This window comes from Apis cerana, linkage group LG13 (genome assembly GCF_029169275.1).
Source record: "Apis cerana isolate GH-2021 linkage group LG13, AcerK_1.0, whole genome shotgun sequence".
Taxonomy (NCBI): Eukaryota; Metazoa; Arthropoda; class Insecta; order Hymenoptera; family Apidae; genus Apis; species Apis cerana.
In genome coordinates this window covers 2,944,090-2,964,977 of record NC_083864.1, presented here as the reverse complement: position 1 = coordinate 2,964,977, position 20,888 = coordinate 2,944,090, and the positions used below count along the sequence as shown (strand labels likewise).

The window sequence follows — 20,888 nt, the reverse complement described above, 5'->3', positions numbered from 1 at the left end:
AATTTTTGCGAACATAAATTTTATTCAATGTATTACATATATTATCTTTATCTATTAATAGATATACATATATTATACAGAAAATTGGCACATTAAAAAAGTAAGGTACAAAATATTTTACTTTAATTTAACAATTCTTACTATATAAAAGAGCAGGTAGAATGAAATATATTATTATAAAAAAGAAAAAAATAAAAATTTAAAATTAAAGTGAAAATACATTAAGAATGTGTTAAAAATTTAGAAAAAATTGTTTAAATGTGCGCAGAGATATGTTATAATATATTAAGTAATATATATAATTGTATATATGTATAATTGAATATAATTATTCAAAGATTTTTATTTAAATTGAATTATTAATATAAAAAAATTTATAAACTATTCTTTTTTTTTTATTTTTTTCTTTTCTTTCTAAAAGGATAAAATATTGATATTATATTTTTATATAACAAAAATATATTAATAATAAATAATTATTATATATTGTGAATAACACAATTAATAAAATATTAGATATTTATTATGTGTTAATATTATGAAAATCTAAAAAACAATTTAAATGCGTATATCTATGAGAAACTTCAACTATTTCTTTTTATAATTTTTTTAGTTAAAAAATTTAGACATAACTATTATAACTATTATAAAGATATTAATTAAAATGTTTATCAATACTGTAAATATAAACGCAGTACTATACCTGGTCTTTATCTTAAACATCTGGCACAGAATGATCCATTAAAGTTTTCAATAAACTGTTATTCATTCTGAAAAAAATAATTGTGATAAAAAATTTGCAATATGATATATATTACACATAATATTCTATATTAATGGACACATACTTTTTAATCATATGATCATAAATATACGATGGAATAATTGTTATTGTGATTATATTTCCACCATTTTCAATTTCTGCTGTTATTTCTTTATCCATTAAACCTATAACATTCTAAAAAAAAAAAGGATATTTTTCAAATTTATTAAAATTTAATTTGAGCATATAAATCTTATACATGTCACATACCTTTCCATTAACTTCCAATATTTGGTGATCTGTTAAAAGTCCATTTCTAGCAGCTGAAGAATCTTTTACTAATGCAATTATTTTTCCATTTTTAAATTGAAATCCAATATGTCCTGTACTATCTTTGTGCATTGTCACTGTGCGTTCAAATGGTCTAAAACCAATAAAACATTAAATAAAAAATATTGAAATTATATAATATATAATCAATATTAACTAACCTATCTCTTACTATTACTTTAATACCATTAATATCAGCATTTCGTAACATTTTATGTACTTGTTCCATTGTATATCCAGCAACAAAAACATCGTTGATGCTCAAAATTTGATCTCCAAATCGTAATCCAGCAATTGCAGCAGGTGAATTTTGACTTACTAAGCATACAAAGATGCCGTTATTTACAGCATGCACTCTTAAACCAATTTTTCCATCTTTATCTTTGCATAATATCAACTAAAATGATAGAATCACAAATTATTTTGAAAAATATGCTTTATGCTTTTTTAGCATATATGATAATTATTTATATTATATCAATTTGATATTAATATATATGTTAAATGCATAATATATAGATACGTATAAACATAAATGATCTGTCATTTCATACTTCTCTTATTCCATTTGTAACTTGTGCTCTCTGTAATCCTAAAGATTGTCCAGATAAAGGTGCAATTATGCCTGGTAAAGAACCTGAAGGTGTAGAATTATTTACTGTCATCTGAAATGTAGATTTCTAAAATATAGTTTTTATAATATAAATTATATCATGTACATTTATAATATGATTTACAAGAGAATATTCAGGCATGTTTTGTGCTATCATTTCTTCTGTAAATTCTAAATCCATATATTTTCCTAATGAAGGATACAGTGCAGTAGAAAGAGAATTATAAACAGGTGCCGATGGACCAGTTTGTTCATGTGATATAGGTGGAACATTATATTGTGATTCTCTTTGTAGTTGAGCCTATAAAAATAACAAATTATATAAGTCAATTGCAATGTCACATAAATACTATGTAGATAATTTTCTCTAATTAAGAAATATTAATTAGAATCTTATCTTACCTTCATCATATGATCTACTTTCATGTCCTCGAGCGTTGGATATAAAGACATTTTGCATAAATTTTTCTAGAAATAAATATACCAACATAAAATATATTTTAATAAATAAAAACAATTTTTTATAATTAATTGAAGAATATAAGGTAATATAAGGTAATAAACTAATAAATTATTTATTACAACAACAACAAAAATATTATAAATAATATAATACGTATATCGATATGATGTTATTTAAAAATTCCTGCATAAATGTTTATATATAGAAATGTTTAGATATTTTACCTTTAAAAAACAACCGATAATTTGTGATAACTTGTATTACAAGTAATTTTTATTTGGTATTGCACTACTTTATATATACGTCAACGAAAGTACACGTCACAATAAATACTTAAAATATCATTGATAAACTACAAGTGATGAACAAAACAATTTTGCTATTGGATCGTGTTAACATCAATTCTGATAATGCAATGTATTGATTGGTTTAAATCATTATATATAACGTGACATTACAAACAAGTGATTGGATCGCTTTATCTTCATGTGCCATTACGTATTACCCTTTCCATTTTTCCTTACCAATCATCTTTCACATTCTCTTATAACCATGTAAAAGTGCTACAATTTAAAAATTCATCATAAAATTAATCAATAAAATCAATCTAAATAAAATTGCAAATAATTTTTTTTACTTTTCGATATCAGTAGAATATTCATAAATATATAAATAATTATTGATTAAATTTTAACTATTTCATTTTTAAAACAAGATTCGTTAATTATTTTAAAATATTTTAAAATTTTATCATATATATATATATAAGTATATATAATGCTAATGCAAAAATTATTTTATATGATTATTAACTAGATTCTTATATATATAATATTTATTTATAATATTATTATAATATTTATTATTTATATATATTTCATATAATATAACTTCGTATCACAATTTTATAATTCTAAGTAAGAAATTAAAGTAAAATAAATTAAATTAAAAAGAAAATTAAAAAAATTAAAAAATAAAAAAAATTATTTTTAGGAAATTATATATAAAATATGAAATGAAACATATATATATATATCGCTTGACATGATCAAGAAGAAAAAGACCGGAAAACATAAAACATGGCGATTGAATTCAACTTCGTTGACAAGTTAAAGAAGGAATGGTATAAAAGTGGGGGAAAATAGAATAGTGGGTAGGGGAATAGCGGGTCGCTGGCTTATACATGAGTTAGTTGGTATTCAGTAGTGAGGCCTCCGTGAGGGCCGTAGTGATCCAACAACAGGTGTTTCAGATTTGACACTGCGATTCCGGTTTCCTTCATTTCTAGTAGTGTTCACATTAGTATTTTTTTTATTGTAGAATATATTCCAAATTAATAAAGCTCGTGGTATACCGCGAAGAAAACGTAATTGTAAATAATCGTAATGATGTCGGAGACCGTTGTGACGATGGACGGTTCCAGCAACAATCCCAGCAACAATCCTCGACAGGTGCCTACCGTGAAGACAGAACCGGTTCAACCTAGCCCTCTAGCAGACATTAAATTGAACGTGCCCTACTTCATGACGATACCCGGTATTATTAAACTTGTACAAGTGGTGAGTACAATATTACATTGTTTTTAATTTTCATGTAGACATAATTACAATAGAGAATAAAATGAACAATAAAATTAAATATAATTATATTGCATAGCTGAATATTATTACAAAAGTAATTTTTACGATAATAGCAAAATTTGTTGTATTGTAATTTTCTTAAAATTATATTTTATTTTTTTGAAATAAGTGATTAGATATTTTTACATAAGTGAGACAAAAATAGAATATTACATATTAGTAAATCTTAACGTATTCTTTTTGCGTTTCAAAGCTATATTGTACTATAATTTATCATATATCAGATTTAAGAACATGTTTATCTTTTAGGTTAGCAATAAGTTTTATTTTTTGCGATGTAGTTAATCCCGTTGGATTTTGGCAGACATTCATTATTGTTTTTAGCGCTACGATCATTGTTTCTTTTACACGGTATTGTTATTTTAAACGCATGATTTTAAGCGTTGCATAATTTTGCGTCTAATATTTTTGCAATCTTTCAAGAAATAAGAAAATATACGTAGCTTCAAATTGTATAATTTACATTATGATGTTGAATTTGCAAAGGCAATTGCGTAACGGTAATTTCCTTGAAATAATTAACAAATTATTATCTATTATTTTAAAACAAAAAGAAAACAGTTTCTATTTATGAATATTAACGCTATTATTATTATTAATGCTTTATCGATATATATTTATTTTACAACATATATCTTCTATATTTCACTGATATTCTCCGTCGAAATCGAAGGTACCGTTAACTGATCGGCATCGGTGAGCATCGTTCTTCTTTGGTTCACGCACGTGCAGTCAGAGACACGCCCGTTGACGTTTACATTCGCTTGTAAATAAAGAGCGCCTTGCTTTCGGTTGCTGCAAATAGTCTTAATACACGCAATAAAATATAAGCAAGAAAATATATGCGTAACCATGCGATTAAATTACCAACAGATAGAAATCAAATACTAAGCTATTTATTTCACGAGATTTTTTCTATCCTCAACTCATATTAGTACATTAGAGTGCAGAAGTTGTATCGTCCAAAACAATTCTATATAATTATTATTTTGTACTACGACTTGTACTCACGTCAATAAATTTCAAACTCATGATATGAAATTTCGAAAAATTATCAACAATATATTCAAACTTCGAAAATATCAATGATATTAAAAAGATAAGAAAGAAAAATCAGATTTTATAATCAAACATGATAACCATGATGCATGATTGTTCGAAATGTTGGAACAATTCCCGGTTGATGGCATAGTTTCGATTCGTTCGACACACGTCCCTAAGAACTAGACACACGTTCGATGACCATACATGTTCATCCCAATGACCGGGACCATACGTGGCGTCCCACATATTCACAGTTCCATCCTACTACCATAGCGAGGCCGCACCAACGGTATCGGAACGACTCATTAAAAATTTATACGATGTCCTTGACTTTTTCTCGATGATTTTTGTTCTTCTGTTCAATTGATTTATCGTTAATAATCTACGTGTACAATTCGAATCAAGATTGTATCGAATTATTGCGAATATTATCAACGATTATCAACGATAAATAATTTTTTTTTGATCTTTTTTTTTTTTTTTCAGTTATTTGAACTTTAAATTTTAACAACGAGAACTCGTTCAAGAACGAAATTATGCGCGGAATAATTGTGTAATAATCCAGCTAGCATAATACAATTGCTATGTATCGTGTCATTCACATGCGTCATATTTATTCTTATATTCATACGTATACCGTACATAGTTTTAATCTTACATTACATACATATGTTATCCATGAATAGAATGAATGTAATATTTTTCATGGTCATCGATGATATAGAATCTACAACTTTTCCAAGTGTTCGTAAACTACTTTTGTTCCAGCAGATGTATATCTATAGCATTTCATTATGTGTTAATAAATTAATTACCGACATTAAATCAATTCTTTTTAACTCAATTCTATTTCATAAATTTATTCCATTAAATGTGAAAACAAAGGAACAAAAATTTCTTTCCTCTTTTATACGTAATTTTAGTAATGGTGTACGCAAATAGAAACGAATTACGATGATTTCATTAGAATTAATTTAAATGTAATTCTCTTTGATGAGTCGCAAGAAAGAAACGCACGAAAAGATTATATTGTTGAAACATGTATGTGGATACATTGTTATCGATGCTATTACTAATTTCATAAAGATAAGCTTTTCTTATATCTATTTGATAATCCATGTATATTCTGCGTGATGTTAAATAAATATATTTAAAGTATTTTTGGTAAAATTTTGAAAAATCAATGTGCAGTACATTATTACTCACATTAACACTTCTGCAAATATTTGATAAACGGAAATATTTAAAGAATAAAAATATTAGTTAATCTACAGACGAGCAATGGAATATTGCATAATTATCGATTATTACGACGATTGCAAAGTCACTAGGGTCATAAGTATTTACGGTGTGTAAGTTGTTCACCAAGCATATCGGCAACAAGTTATTCAGCGAACTCGGTTAACGCAAAGAATCTTATACGCAAGGACAAGCCGCACCTTGTAATGCAAACTATAGACTCAATTCATAAAAATTGTTTTTCCGTGTTTGAGAAAGTATAGTCCATTATTAGATTATTTCATTTTGAATTTTTCGTTGACAATTTATATTTTCGATATTAATCTTTGAATTTTGTAACGTGTGCATTATTGTTGCAATCTAATCTCTTGAGTTTTAACATTATTTCTACTTCACATTATGTTTAGAGACGATTGTCTAAACAATCTACTTGAATTGCAATAACCTGTTTGCATTATTCATCTTTAGTTTTTTGTTTCTTCTTTATGGAATGATGCAAATCAATAAAAGTGTAATTTATGTAATAAAATACACACGCGACTCAAATATAAGCATGCAAAAAAGTTTGAGAATGTTAGAAGAAATATTTAGAATACAAAATATGACGATACGATGCGAATTTTACGGTTTTTTTTCTTTTTTTTTTTTTTTTTTATAAAAGTAACTTAAAATAACTGTTGTACCAGATAATTCAGTGAAACGTGTATTCATATATGAATAGTCATTATTTTAACCATAAATATATAACCTTATTTAACGCGATTTACATTGCTAATTATACAGCTATTTCTATAGCCGGTATATGTGTTTTCATCGTGATTATATGAATGTGATAGGATCGTTGGCTCATTGAAGTTGCTTAATTGTTCAACAAATCGTAATATTACAACAAATAGATTTTTAGATAAAAAAAAAAAAAAAAGATTTCCATCATAACCGAACGATAGTCTTTTAAATAGAAAGAAATTACAACATCTCGCAAAGTAGCGTAAATCCTGATAGTTTGCCAATTTGAATGAGTGAAACGAGCATGGAACGTATCAATTTATGCGAATCGATCAATGTTTCTTTTTTTTTTTTCTTTTTTTTTTATGATTCTCGATTTCCGGCATTGTTGTTACAAAAAATGAAAAACAAAATTATTCATTTCTCGGAATTTACGAGTCCAAATATCAGAGAGAATTAAATTCGTAGATAAAATGGGCTAATCTCGCGTTGTCGATTACAAAAGTGTTATTTCTGGAAAGATTGGATCAAGCGTGGGACATCCGAAGTGATCGTCGTCTTAAAGAGTACACTTACATCATCTTCAACATGGATTTATAAAAATTTATCTCGTTGATTCAGTCAATGCCTCATCATAGCGGTAAATGGTCGTGGCTGTTGGTTTAAATTGGGAATTGATGTCTCGAGAGTTTTGATCTTCGTGCGAATAGAATCATTTTTCTTTTATAAATCTTGAATTAGACCACGCGATTTAAAAGTTTTTTTTTTTAATTAATTTCGATTAATCGTGAAACAACGATTATAACTTTTTAAATTATTATTAGCGCAAAGGATTTCTTTAAATTATCTCAACCTCGACTAACCAAGCAGTTTTCTGCATGCTGCAGATAGCTAACATGATCACATTTCACGTGGATGGGAAGACTCCTGTTACTACTGCAATTCTGCATCCGTTTATATTCTTTTATCATTGCTTCGTTTTCATTTTATATCCTACGTTTATTTTATATCCTACGTTTATTTTATATTCTATATTCTCGATAGACACAAAATGTGTAACTCTTAGTAAATCTGATTCATACCATTCTAATTCCTTCTTTAATTACACATACGATTATTCAATAATGAAAAGTTGGATCTCTTGAATATTTAATATTTAGAGTTTAGATAGATTTCCTTCAAAATATTTCTTGATCTCACTTCCTTTCAATTTTTAATTACATACGTTGTCGAGCGGACAAGTATGTATATTAAAAGTGGCACGCTAAGGTTACATGCAGATCATTCCCCTACCATGAATAATAGTATAAGCTAATAGTAGAACCTCGACCTATATTTCCTAACAGCTACTTATCCTCCGTAAAGTTATTTTAGGAATCATCGTTATTCCACTTCTCTCGTACGAATGATGAACAAATTTAATAATAATAATAATAATGAACGAAAAAATCTAAACTGTTTTCAAAAGTTATACGAGTCGTTCGAACGATGTCCAACTAATGTTATTAAATTGTATAGATTGTTTGTGTGGGTTATTCGATGTTAGGAATTCTCAGTTGAATGTTTATCGCGGCCGACGACGTTTTCAAACGGTGAAAGTGAAATTCTTCCTTCGGAACACGGTTTCAGCGTTCCAATTCTTCGCACTTTCGCGCCCGTTCACCCTTTCATGCATTCCTGTCTCTCTTATAATACATTATTATGCATATTTGAATTTCGTAGATCAGATATAAGGGGATGATCAGGTATGGGAAGATGGATTGACACAACTATTATATTTTATAATAGATAATAAAAAATGTCACGATATAAGATGCTCTTAGCAAATATTCGTGATAAATTATAATTAGAGTACGAATTAAATATAAAATTTTAAAAATATTTTTCAAATGTGACAATGCATACACTATATCTCATCTTTTTATATGTAATTTTTGCGTAAATATTTGCAGTATAATTACACAAATATTTATTGAGTCCATTCTTCTGAAATTCGCCCTCCTTTTAAACATAACTTTATGAGATGACCGATACTCGTAATGCTCGTTTATATTTCGACGATTGAACCCGGTTGATACGATAAAGTTTGATCGATGTTTGTTATGTTCCAAACAGTAGTAAAGAGGAAGTCGAAATGTCGAAGAAAAGAGTTAAGTATAAGCACGGCTGGACGGTGATCGACGAAAATATCGAAAATGTGGAACGCGTGAGGCTCGATCCCGAGATGCAGCGAGAACTGGGTTGTTTAGTTGGCGAACACGTGTTTCTGGAATATCCGTGGGCATATGTCGACCGAGACGTCATCGCAAAATTCGCTAAATTGTCGGATTCGTCGTTGGCACCTTTTCGAGAAATAATCGATATTTACGAAGCTGACACATTTCTCGTCGGCTATTCATCCACTCAGTTAAATTCCGACGATTTCGTGATTTGCCTCACCGAAAAAGCGAAACGCCTTATTCGGGAACGGAACAAGGCCATCGCCGGTATTATCTCGCGCAAAGTTATCGGCAGAGTAATAAAAACCGCAAGACCGTGGAACTCGTTGGGCAGCGACACGGAAGTGGACGAAAATTTCGTGAGGAATGGGAGAGAACTTTTCGAGATAGAAATCGTATTGCCTGGGAGAATGTTAAACGCCCGTCGAACGTTAAGCGACAGAGGTGCAAGTGATTCCAGGGACAGTTACATGCAGCTGGTAAACGAAGACGAGAAATTCGAAAACATCGAAAGAAAATGCATCAGTAAAGCTAGTCAAACTTGTTTACAATCTCGAGAAACGTTTGTTCAAACGTGTCCCACATTTCCTAAAAATGCCTGGACTCAATACGTCCACGAAGACATTCTGAAGGAGACACCTGTTGTCGAGGAGAGGAAACAATTGAACGAGGAATCGGAACGAAATAACGATAATCGATCACAAGCAAAAGATGTCGATCAGAGCGAAGATATAGAGGACGAGAAGCCGAAGGAAAGGACACCTTTGGAATTATTTTTGGAAGCTCGTTCCCAAGAAATGATCGATGTTATTAAATACAACGCGGCTGTTAATTTGTACGTAGACGATATCGAAGGTTTATCCAAACAAGAACGAAAAATTTCAACGATCGAGGTGGCCACGCTTTCCGAACAAGCATCGTTCATCGATCTAAGTCTCACGGGCAGCAGAGCAATTTCGGATATTTCTTTGCATTCGAAATTCAAAGAGCACGTGGCAATCTCCTACATCACCACTTCGAATCGTACTTTAAAAACGGAATGCTTGAGCGAAGGTGAATTTCAGACGAGAGTGCTTATCTGGAGATTAAACGATCCTCTCCGTCCGCATCTTGCACTTGAAGATCACAGAGAAATTTATTCCGTTTCCTTTTGCCCGTGCAACGGCGATTACGTGATAGGAGGTTGTTCCACCGGACAAGTGATTATTTGGAATATCAACGATTATTTGAACAATATTTCCGATAACGAAACTGTCAAATTTAGAGGGGAGCAAAACAACTTGCCAGTCCTTCGGCCAACCGTTGTTTCTCACAAGCATCACTCTCATCGCTTGCCTATTCGAAAGATCCGATGGATACCCGCCAAATACAGAATAGAGCCAAATGGAAACTTGACAAGATCATCCATTACCTCTAACATGGTGTTTCTAACTGTCTCTGAAGATGGCGCAGTGATCGTTTGGAACGTTTGTTTTCGACCGAGGCGAATCGTCGATAGCGAGGATTTCGACGAACCTCTTCACCCGATTTTCCGTTTAAAAATTCCTACTTTTACCGAGAGCTCGCAGTCCTTTACTCCTCTATGCTTCTCTCTTGACGAGCGGAATGAAAATCAATCGGATGGAAACGACTCGGAGAGCGAAGATTTTAGAAAATATTTATGGATAGGTTGTGCGGAGGGATTGATAAAGTGCAAGTGGGGGGAGCGAGCGTACGAGGGAAATTTAACGGACACGATAGATTGTAACATTTTAAATTGCTCGTATGTGCATAATGGTCCCGTTATAGAGATCGCGCGATCCTCGCATGTCCGAGACGTGCTCTTGTCGATCGGTGGACAGGTGTTTGCCATTTGGAACGACGATCATATGGATTCCCCTTTATTTTGGAGAAGAACCTCCTCTCGGTACACGAGCTGTTGCTGGGCCAATGAACCTGGTGTATTCCTTCTCGGTGGCGAGGACGGCAATGTCGAAATGTGGAACATAAACAATGACTCGAACGAGCCGATATTCACGCAAGTCGTGTCTTCGAGATCGGTTACTTGTTTAATCCTGTTGCCATTATTCCGCGGTGTGAAAATGATCGGCGCCGGTGACCACGGCGGCTTGTTTCGTGCGTTCGAAGAGCCCGAAATTTGTCGCGGCAACGTCGCAGCGGAAAGAATGGATTGGTTCGAGGAGTACGCGTGGAGAGAGACGCGAAGGAAAAAACTTTTCGCCAGTTGGCAGAATGATTTTCTCGCTAACGATCCGCTCGTAGTGGCGAAGAGATCGGCTAGGCGTGACGAAGAACGCGAAAGAAAGGCAAAAGAAGCGAGGGAGAAGGTTCGAAGGGAACAACAGGCGCGTTTGAGGCTCGAAGCCGAGGAAAGAGCGCGAAGTGCACCGGTTCCGAAAGACGTTGCATGGAGGTCGAGGGAGTTCGACAGAATGAAACAAGTTCTGTTGGATAAAAAAAGGATTGTTCCCACTGAGCTCGAGGCGAAAAGGGCTGTTTTCGTTACTACGAAAGCAGAAAGGGATGCGAAATTGGAAAAAGTTCGAAACAGAATTGCTCATAGGGACGAATATTTTCTTAATGCGATATCCGTCGAATTTCCCATACTTTCTGAATCGAAGATAGAGAGTTCGGAATTGGAGAAATCCACTCCGATAGAAGTTGGAAAATCGATCGAAGATTACCTTGAAAAATTCGACGAAATACGGCGTAAAGCTAAGGAAATGTTAACGAATAATTTCGCTTCTTAAATTCTCTTTTTTAAATGTAGATACTTATATATAATACGAAACTTAAGAAAAATTTAAAAAGTGGTAAATTATTAAATCTTGATCGATCTCGATTTAGTAATTTTGTCGAATAAAACGAATAATTGTTTCAATTCGTTTCAGATTCTTGGTATAATATGCATGATATGCGCATCACCGGCTTATACCCCCGCAACCCATTGGTTTCTATTCGTCATCGTAACATCTTTCATCGCCACCCTGTTATGGTGTTTCATTTATTTGCTGTCGATTCGGGAGGCGCTTAAGTTACCTATCAATTGGATTTTAACGGTAAAAAACAGCTCTTGATGGCTACAATTCTACTTTATATATTTATATACTTAGGAAGAAATATCTAATTACAGGAAATGTTGAATACATCGATATTCACCGTACTTTACATGATTGCTTTCATCGCACAGTTATCTGCCTGGAGCGCGTTAAATCATGTATATACATCGAGAAATATTGCTGCAGGGGTAAGAATGAACAAATCTTATGATATTCTATCTAATTATATGTTAAAAAGACAAAAATTTAACGATTCAGTCGAAGTCATAAAATGGCCGGTTTTCATCCGTAAACGAGTGTATATATTAAGTCGTCGACAAACACGACAACGGATATAACGGTTAAAATAATTCTTTTTCGCAGATCTTTGCAATCTTTAACACATTGGCGTACTCTGCTGGGACTTACTTCCTCTACGTGGAATGGAGAAGCAGCAGTAACACGCATTGAAGGGAAACATAGGTACTCGAAACAATATCAGGTACCTGAGGAGCACCTACGACAAAGCTACTACATTCGGGTTGTCGCAATCGTTCGTTCAACGACCGATGACGGCCGTAAGGTTGTAAAAAGATCAATGGGTCGAAGCTAGTCTAACCAGGCCCCAACTTGATCGCGTGTGGTAGCTTAACAAGAAACTCTTATGTGTACGTGCCTTAAAAAAATTAGTTGACGAATTGGTGGGTCGCGCCACCAATTTGTGATCATAGTTTTCTGGGATTATTCTCTTATACCCGGATAAAGAGGAATGAAGTTCTGGACGGGTTGCGTCAGAGATATCGACGATTTCTTAAGTTTTTTGTTTTCACGAGTTTCGTCGATTCTCTTCGCTACGTGATTCAATCTTTCACCGTGCAAACAGATGTGCTAAGAAGGGAAAAATATTATCTTTTTAAAAAGCAAATCGTGCTTTAAGATCGATAAAATCCATATTGGATTGTCGATATTTTCAAATTCTATGCAATTAACTATATACGTTTCAATCGTTAATGTACGTACCTTATTGAGGCACTTTCCCGTCAAGTTTTCCTTTTTCACTGTACCTTTCTCACATTATCGCGACTTTTTATTTATATGTATACACGCATTATATATATATATATATATATTTACATATACATATATGTTTTATATAAAATAATATATTTGCACAAATTGAATTCAGTACATCGTTTTCTCTTTTCTTTTCTTTTCTTTTCTTTTTTTTTTTATTTTCTTTTAATCATATAGAATATCTATAACGTATAATTTGTATCATTGATCTTAAGAAAAATTCAATACTATACTATAGAAATGAATGAATGTTTTCGAATACATTGTACCTTTTCTGTACACACGTTATTTTTGAAATATATGTTCGTTTTCGATATTGTTTTCAAAATCTATTTTTGATCATATTCGATAATGTTACTTATTTCGATTATGATCTTCCCATATTAAGTAAAGAATACTTTTGTAAAGAAAATTTTTTGTTTTCGTTTCACATTGATAAAAGGAAAAAAAGCTTAAATATAGTAACTTCAGATATCCGATAAGAATTATTCATGACTTAAAAATGTGAAACGTAAAAACGAAGTGTTTAAATGTCTAAATTTATTCCTTGTTAACTTTTTAAGTTAAACGAAATTCAATTGCATAAAATTTATTTATTTTTGATTTAAGTAAAAATGATATATATCTATATAGTATTTGAAACGAGAAGTTCAAATATATATAAGATTAAATAATAATAAGTTTAGAATCTATTTGTTAAAACTTGCAAATGCAAATATTTTAATTACATTTGTATTTTGAAACAACAATTTTTGTATTTAATAAATTAAAAAAAAAATAAAAAATTAATATTTATTGAACGATTAAAAGTACCTTAATTTGATTAAGATAATAACTAAAAAATTGTTATCTAATGGATTTAATAATTAAAAATTATAGTGTATTTTAAGAGATTAAAAAGAATTATAAAAATTTTATTAAACAATTGAAACTATTTTATATCTTGATCTGATTATCAAAATAATAATTGAAAAATTATTAATTAAGATAATATAATAGACTTAACGATTAAAAATCACAATGTAATTGTATTTATATAATATTAATATTTATCTCTACGAGTATGGAACTAGTATGATATCATCAATGACGTCACTGTGGTAACGCGCCAGAACGCAAACGTGCACTTCAGTCAATCGCAGGCGTTCAAGACGTGACCACGTTTCTTATTAAGGTCAGTTTGAGATTTATATGTATACTACGAAATTATATATCGCGCCTATAATACTTACTTTTGCCGGTTGTGAATCGTATTAGTGCATTAATCATAACGATATATTTGAATAAGTTTATCGTATGTAGATATTTTACGATAATTGCGATGAAGTAAATCATTATTGATAAATAATTAATCTTTATCCTTATCTTAAATCTTACTCAGTCAATTATATATATATATATATTTATATATATTTTTGATATAAAATTATTTCGATATTAGAAATATTAGAAATAACATATTTATGTAAAATAAGATATTAGAATTTATTTCTTTACAATTTTTTTTAATCATTATCAAATATAACGAAATTAAAAGATTAAAAGTAGTTAACAGTTTATTAAAAACAAGTGCGAGTTTCGGTTGTTATCACTTTCTTTTACAAACGAACTTTCATTTAAAAATAACCGATGACGAAATTTTACACACGTTTATTCATAGTCGCGCTTAATTCGGACACATTCGTGATTCGAATTAAAAAAAAATGCCGATATATTGTATGGGGATTGTATATTTTTTATTTCGATATATTAACTTGTTATAAAATTGTATTATTGTTAAACGTTTTATCGATAGAATTGCTTTATTTTATTTTGTTGCATTAAATATATGTGTTAAATTTATCTGATATCTCTGATTATTGAAGGAGAAAGTAATCCCGAAAGTCTGGAAAGTATCGATCGGTAGTAGTAACTATTAGGGGTGTGACGAGATGAATGAAACGAAAGTGAGAGTATTCGGAATTTCTTTTTTCATATATCATTCATACAAACAAAATCTTATTCTATTTTTATTCATTGTTTGGCAAACTAAGTGTAACATGAGAACATCAAAACATGAAATTAATATACAAATCTATATTTTTTTTGAAAGAAAAAAAAACGCATTATTCTTAAATTTCACGAAAGGGAGGAGCTTCTAGTGAAATGTGGAGAATACTTAAATGGAGTCTCGAAAATTTTTGGCCTTGGCCTTCTTTGCATTCACGATCTCGCATGAATATTCTGGAGTTATTTACAATTACTTACATGGTAACGTAGTGTTTTAAAATTTCAGAATCGGTAAGGAAAAGAATAACTATGTCGCATTCGGTAACTATTAGAACTCAAACGGTAACGAGTAGTTCTACTGCAGTTATCATCAATACTGGTTACTTAAAAACGTGGAGTGGTTCGTTTAAATTATTTGAATTAGTAAGTTCTTATATTAGAAATATACATATGTATCTCTACAATTAAATATTTATCATGATATTAATTTTGTTTCCGTTTAAAAAATATGATGTAAGTTTAATCATCTTTTATTATGCAAGGAATTAAAGAGAATTTTTTTAAATTTTAGATACTTGGAATAATATGCGTAGCAATAGTAGGACATCACATTTCTTCTCAGAATTATATATATGCTGCAGAGCTATTTTTCTTTTTAATAACGACAACATTTATGATCGGTACTTTTATTTTGCTTTTAAGTTGTTTAGCTTCCCTTTCAACGTCTTCTATCATCGCAAAGACCACTTATGTAAGTTTCTTATATTTATAGTAAATTAAATGATGGGTAAATTAAATATTATCTCTTCCTATTTTAGGAACTCCTTTATCATTCAATAGCATTTGGATTATATCTAGCAGCATCGTTAACATATATAGTACATGTATCTAATATGAAACGTTACAATGAATACGAAGTATTAATGGCGGCAGCAGTAAGTTGAAAAATTAAAAACATCGTATTTTTGTATTTTTATATTTATCATATTTTGTTTTAGATTTGTGGATTGATAAATTCAGCGTTATATCTCCTCAGTACAATTATTGCTCTCCGCACATACAGAGGACTTTGAATGCTTTACCGTACCTTATACAACCAATTTTTAATATCTTCCAACACTTCGAAATTGATTGTCATATATTTCATATATATATATATATTTCATAAATTATCATTAATATTTTGATACGAACCAGCATTATTCAATAGAAATTTTTATATGAAGTGATTTTTAACACGATAAAAGTTATTATTTATCATATTTTATATATTTGACACATATTTATACAGCGAATCTATATTAAATAATACAAAGAATATTTTATATTATTTTATAAGATTTATTTATAAAATTTTTATTTATAAAAATATATAAATTAATGTAATATTTAAAAAATTTATATATAAAATATATACCTCTGATAAAAATATACAAATATAGAAAAAATTTTATATGTAAAATATATATATGACATTTAAGTATACAAAAATAGATATATATAAGATATATATCCGATAGATTTTGTTAAGAATAGAAATAGAATAAATAGAAGAAAAACAGAGTAAAAATTGACATTCAGTGCTATTTCTTAAGTGCCAAAATAAAATAAAATAAGAATTAAAATCAACTCCATCTCTTGACTGTTAAAAACATTTATATAAAAGGATTATTAGAAAGATGGCGCTAAATGTCAATTCTTATTTTATCTCTATCTTTTTTCTATTATTTGTTCTCTTTCCTAAATGTGTTTTATTTGCGGCATTCTAGAGATGGCGCTGATTCCATAATTTTTTCCTATCTCTATCCTTTTTTTACTGCTTGCTCTCTTTATTTATATTTGTTCTTGGCGCGTGATCATAGATATCAATTGAACATCATTTCTCTTTACAATCATAATCCTTAACGTAAAAAATTTGCATTTATATTCTTAAATTTACAATATATAACTTTATGAAATACGATTTCTGTATTTTTTATTTTTATATTTATCACATATATATTTTATACATGGTATATATGGTATTATACATTTATGAATATAATTAGAATCAATAAGATTATTTGTTATCCTTCTAGCATTTTATATAGTCTTACAAATTTGATCGTAATTTCGTCGCAAATATTAAATTTTTGTTTAAAAATAAATAATTCACATAAAATAAAAATGTATTTTAATTTTTCCTTCCTTCCTTCCTCTCTTTTTCTTAACCTCAAAAAAAAAATCCTGATTAATTCTTGCCCGAGTCAAAGCCTCGTTGTTTCTCTTTATGCAGATCGACGTCTAACTGACGCAATTACATGAGTCAGAAAATTTGAGCGTCCGTCGACAAAAATGAAACTTTCGCACGGCCATTGACAGGACGTAGATCTGCACGTAGCAACGTATGCGAGAAGAGTTTTGATAAAGGTGCACAAAGAAAAAGTACAGGTGCGATACGCATAATGTAACCAATTGAATTATGTATGCAATCGCATAAACATATACAAGCAATCGAAGAAGCTATACATTTTTTCATTTACGATCATCGGATCGAACGACAATTAAACCACGGTGTTGTAACCGTGAACGATCGATCGATAAATAAAAAGACATCCTTTTAATGATCCTTTTCTCCATCTTTTTTCTTTTTCTCTTTTTAACAGTAGGTCGTAACACAATCACTTTTTTCTCGCATCGACAGTGGAGATGCTCGGCTACATATTTCGGCGCGGCGCGTGCCAGAAATAGACATCTGTATCCCTTGTGTCGAGTGCGACGCAGGGGGTGCAACGACATTTAAAACGTTCCGCATCGGCACAAGAGAAAACACCCTCAGTCCGTTCCAAAGTGCTCGTGGATGTGGTTCTCTCGAGGAGACGTTCTTTTTCCTTCTCGTTTGATACATTTATCGATTAAGCGACAGGTTGAAGCGCGTAATGGATCATCGAGTCGATTCATCCTCTGCGTTGTAACGATGCGAATTAATCGCCGTTTAACCAATTAGGGTGAATCAAGAGTCTGGGTGTACTCTGCGAGACGGTTTTAATGATTCTATCAATCGCGGCTTCCTACGTACGTTTTGGCAATACGAATAGCAGATCTGAAGCTTAACACGTGGAAATAAGGATCGTTGAGCCGACGAACGGATCCGATATCATGGTTAAAAACGGAACTGGCCCCGTGATCCGGATGTCCTCTACGGGCACGCATGCCGCTGGAGGTGTCGAATGTTGCTTCTGCAGATGTTGCACGTGTATACATTTGGAATTTTTAAAAACTTTACCTGGTGTCCTAAAACTCTGCGAAACGGTAATCCTTTCGATTCAAGATCAATTATATGATAATCGATACGATAATAAAATTAAATTAATTTTTCCTTAGATTATTAGCGGTTTAATACAGAGTTTGTTAATTAATTACGGTCTGAGGTACAGCACAACGATTGGCTCGGCTTTCGAAGGATCTTTGACCACTTCCTCCGCTTGTTTCTTAACATCGGCTGTATTACTTGCCTGTTATATCATATCCGAAAAATCGTACAGGTTAATCAAATCGTCGTTGTTTGTACGTTGAAATTATATCGTTATTGTTAAGTGATTATATGTTGCTCGCGATAATAAATCGATTGATTTATATTTTCTTGCTTTCTAGGAGCTGATGTTCAACTCATTAGCTTCTTTTCTTTATTTAAGCTCGGCTTCTTATTTGGCATTTTCCACCAAGATATTTCTTCTTCCAGAATATTATATAAGGCCTGGATTCGATGTTTATCCTGCAATGACAGCTGCTTACGTACGTGCGCTTATTATTTATAATTTGCTTTCTGCAACTGCGATCATTTCTCGGAACATCGTTATACTTTTATAGATTATGAGCGGCTTTGTTGGAATACTGCATGGGGCAGACGCATATTTCTGTTACACCCATTACAGGACCGGAAGATGAATTTCAAGGGGAACGGAGTACGTATAAAAATGTCACACGATTCGTCACCGAATCAAGGCTGAAATACAATATACATATAAAGTGAGTAAAATAATATCAATCGTATATTATATTCGAAGTTTTTTTAAAAATTGATTTGCATTATACAATATATAATCGATGAAACGAGTAGTTTTAAAAATATATATATATTTATATTAGAAGTCGCAATTGGAAATATTATTGATTAATACTTATTTATATTTAATATGCACAGCATTCCAAATTATATGTAACAAACAAAATGTATCAATCGAATATTTTATACATATTTAAGTGTCATTGTTTGTAATTGTTTTAATAAAAATAAATAAAATTAAAAAAAAATACTTTTGCGTTCTATATTTCTATTATTCCTTAGAACTTGGAAAGATTTTAATATATCTATATTCTCTGTATATCTTATGTATATATATATATATATAGAAAGAAAGAATACAGATATGTTAAAATTATTTTATGTTCTGTATAGTGTATATATATCACATCTTTTCCGCATACTTTCATTATACTATTAAAAAACTATTAAGGATTAAAACTATTAAGAAAAAGATTTTGAAAGCATGATAGATGAAAGATTTAATAGATAAGATAATTAAAAGATAAGTATAGAAATGAAAAAGATATAGAAAGATAAAGATAAGAATAGGAATTGATGCAGTTTAAAAAATATTCAAAGATGTATAGCATCTATCAAATTATATTTTTCTAATACAAAAGAATAAGACATTAATACTCATAGACTTAAGTAATTCTTGAAAAAATATTCATAAAGTAAACTTATTAATTATAATACTTTAATAGAAAATTAAAAAAATGGAAAAAATGTTATCCTATGCCAAGAATTTAATGATTAGAATTTTAGAAATTTCAAGAAATAAATATTATTCATAACAACTTGATTTCATTTCCAAGAAATGTCGAACAATTATCTGGAGAAATTTTTCGATCTCTTATTATATCATGTTTTCCTAATACAAAATCGAATTTTTAATTAAATGTTTCGTTCGTTCGAAATTCGGTAGAATAGGTCCTCAATTCCAGGAATTTTGGCGATTCCGAGAATTTGACATCATTTCTCGGAAAAATTTTTCGATCGACCTCCTATCATGTCATGTTCTCCTAATACAAAATCCAATTTTTGGACAAAAGTTTTCCTATCACCGAGGGATTTCGATATTGATCTTTTTTGTTTAATATCTCGTTTATTCTTCATAATATTAAAAAATGCTTGAGATAAAAGTTGAATGGTTTCGAAAGGGCTATATTCTAGTGCCCTCAATTTTTTATTAAGTCAACTCATAAAAAACTTATCAAGCACAATTACATTTTTTTAAATAGCATCATATATCTTTTATTGAATCAATCCATTCATCTTAACATTCTCTATAAAAATGTATAGGACTATTTATAGTAAAAAGCCATTAGTTTAGAAGATATTTAAATAAATCCAATTATTTTTTAAACTATAAATTTTTTGCTATATATGGCTTAGTACTTTTTTATACAGAATACCATGATATATCAATTCGAATATTAAAAAATATATAGTTCTATTTATACGAACAAAATTCACTCCTATAAATTTTTTATTCTTCTACGTATAAAAAAATAAATAACAAAAGGATGTACCACCCTCGAAACCATTCAAGTTTTATTTGAAACATTTTTTAATATCTCCAAAAACAAGCGTGATACGTCAGATAATACTAAAAGGCCACCCGGTATAATATATTACTTAATCGGCTACTAAAAACAATCGAAATGTTATAAAAATACCACAT

At 30.2% G+C, this 20,888-nt stretch overlaps 5 protein-coding genes across 5 annotated transcripts; 4 read left to right on the top strand and 1 right to left on the bottom strand.

The window, feature by feature from the left end:
- Nucleotides 1-2: 2 nt before the first annotated feature.
- Nucleotides 3-2,581, bottom strand: LOC108002616 (syntenin-1). The gene is made up of 8 exons (XM_017064395.3): nucleotides 2,394-2,581; nucleotides 2,109-2,174; nucleotides 1,831-2,007; nucleotides 1,648-1,758; nucleotides 1,255-1,490; nucleotides 1,034-1,187; nucleotides 849-958; nucleotides 3-770 (listed from the first exon to the last, which is right to left on the bottom strand). Exons 2-8 carry the CDS (start codon nucleotides 2,157-2,159, stop codon nucleotides 716-718), a joined length of 894 nt encoding a protein of 297 aa, XP_016919884.1. The 5' UTR covers nucleotides 2,160-2,174; nucleotides 2,394-2,581; the 3' UTR covers nucleotides 3-715.
- Nucleotides 2,582-2,647: 66 nt separating this feature from the next.
- Nucleotides 2,648-13,463, top strand: LOC108002659 (CKLF-like MARVEL transmembrane domain-containing protein 8). The gene is made up of 4 exons (XM_017064454.3): nucleotides 2,648-3,728; nucleotides 11,929-12,096; nucleotides 12,171-12,284; nucleotides 12,460-13,463. The coding sequence occupies exons 1-4, from the start codon at nucleotides 3,555-3,557 to the stop codon at nucleotides 12,544-12,546; spliced, it is 543 nt and encodes a 180-aa protein (XP_016919943.1). The 5' UTR covers nucleotides 2,648-3,554; the 3' UTR covers nucleotides 12,547-13,463.
- LOC108002658 (dynein axonemal intermediate chain 3-like) lies at nucleotides 3,728-11,839 on the top strand. The gene has a single exon (XM_017064453.3). The coding sequence runs from the start codon at nucleotides 8,953-8,955 to the stop codon at nucleotides 11,785-11,787; it is 2,835 nt and encodes a 944-aa protein (XP_016919942.2). The 5' UTR covers nucleotides 3,728-8,952; the 3' UTR covers nucleotides 11,788-11,839.
- Nucleotides 13,464-14,185: 722 nt separating the features above from the next.
- On the top strand, nucleotides 14,186-16,600 carry LOC108002619 (uncharacterized). Its single transcript, XM_017064398.3, has 5 exons — nucleotides 14,186-14,323; nucleotides 15,425-15,561; nucleotides 15,710-15,889; nucleotides 15,957-16,073; nucleotides 16,137-16,600. Exons 2-5 carry the CDS (start codon nucleotides 15,448-15,450, stop codon nucleotides 16,209-16,211), a joined length of 486 nt encoding a protein of 161 aa, XP_016919887.1. The 5' UTR covers nucleotides 14,186-14,323; nucleotides 15,425-15,447; the 3' UTR covers nucleotides 16,212-16,600.
- A 1,213-nt stretch (nucleotides 16,601-17,813) lies between these two features.
- Nucleotides 17,814-19,431, top strand: LOC108002622 (protein singles bar). The gene is made up of 4 exons (XM_017064404.3): nucleotides 17,814-18,429; nucleotides 18,502-18,684; nucleotides 18,772-18,912; nucleotides 18,988-19,431. The coding sequence occupies exons 1-4, from the start codon at nucleotides 18,277-18,279 to the stop codon at nucleotides 19,063-19,065; spliced, it is 555 nt and encodes a 184-aa protein (XP_016919893.1). The 5' UTR covers nucleotides 17,814-18,276; the 3' UTR covers nucleotides 19,066-19,431.
- The last annotated feature ends 1,457 nt before the right edge of the window (nucleotides 19,432-20,888 follow it).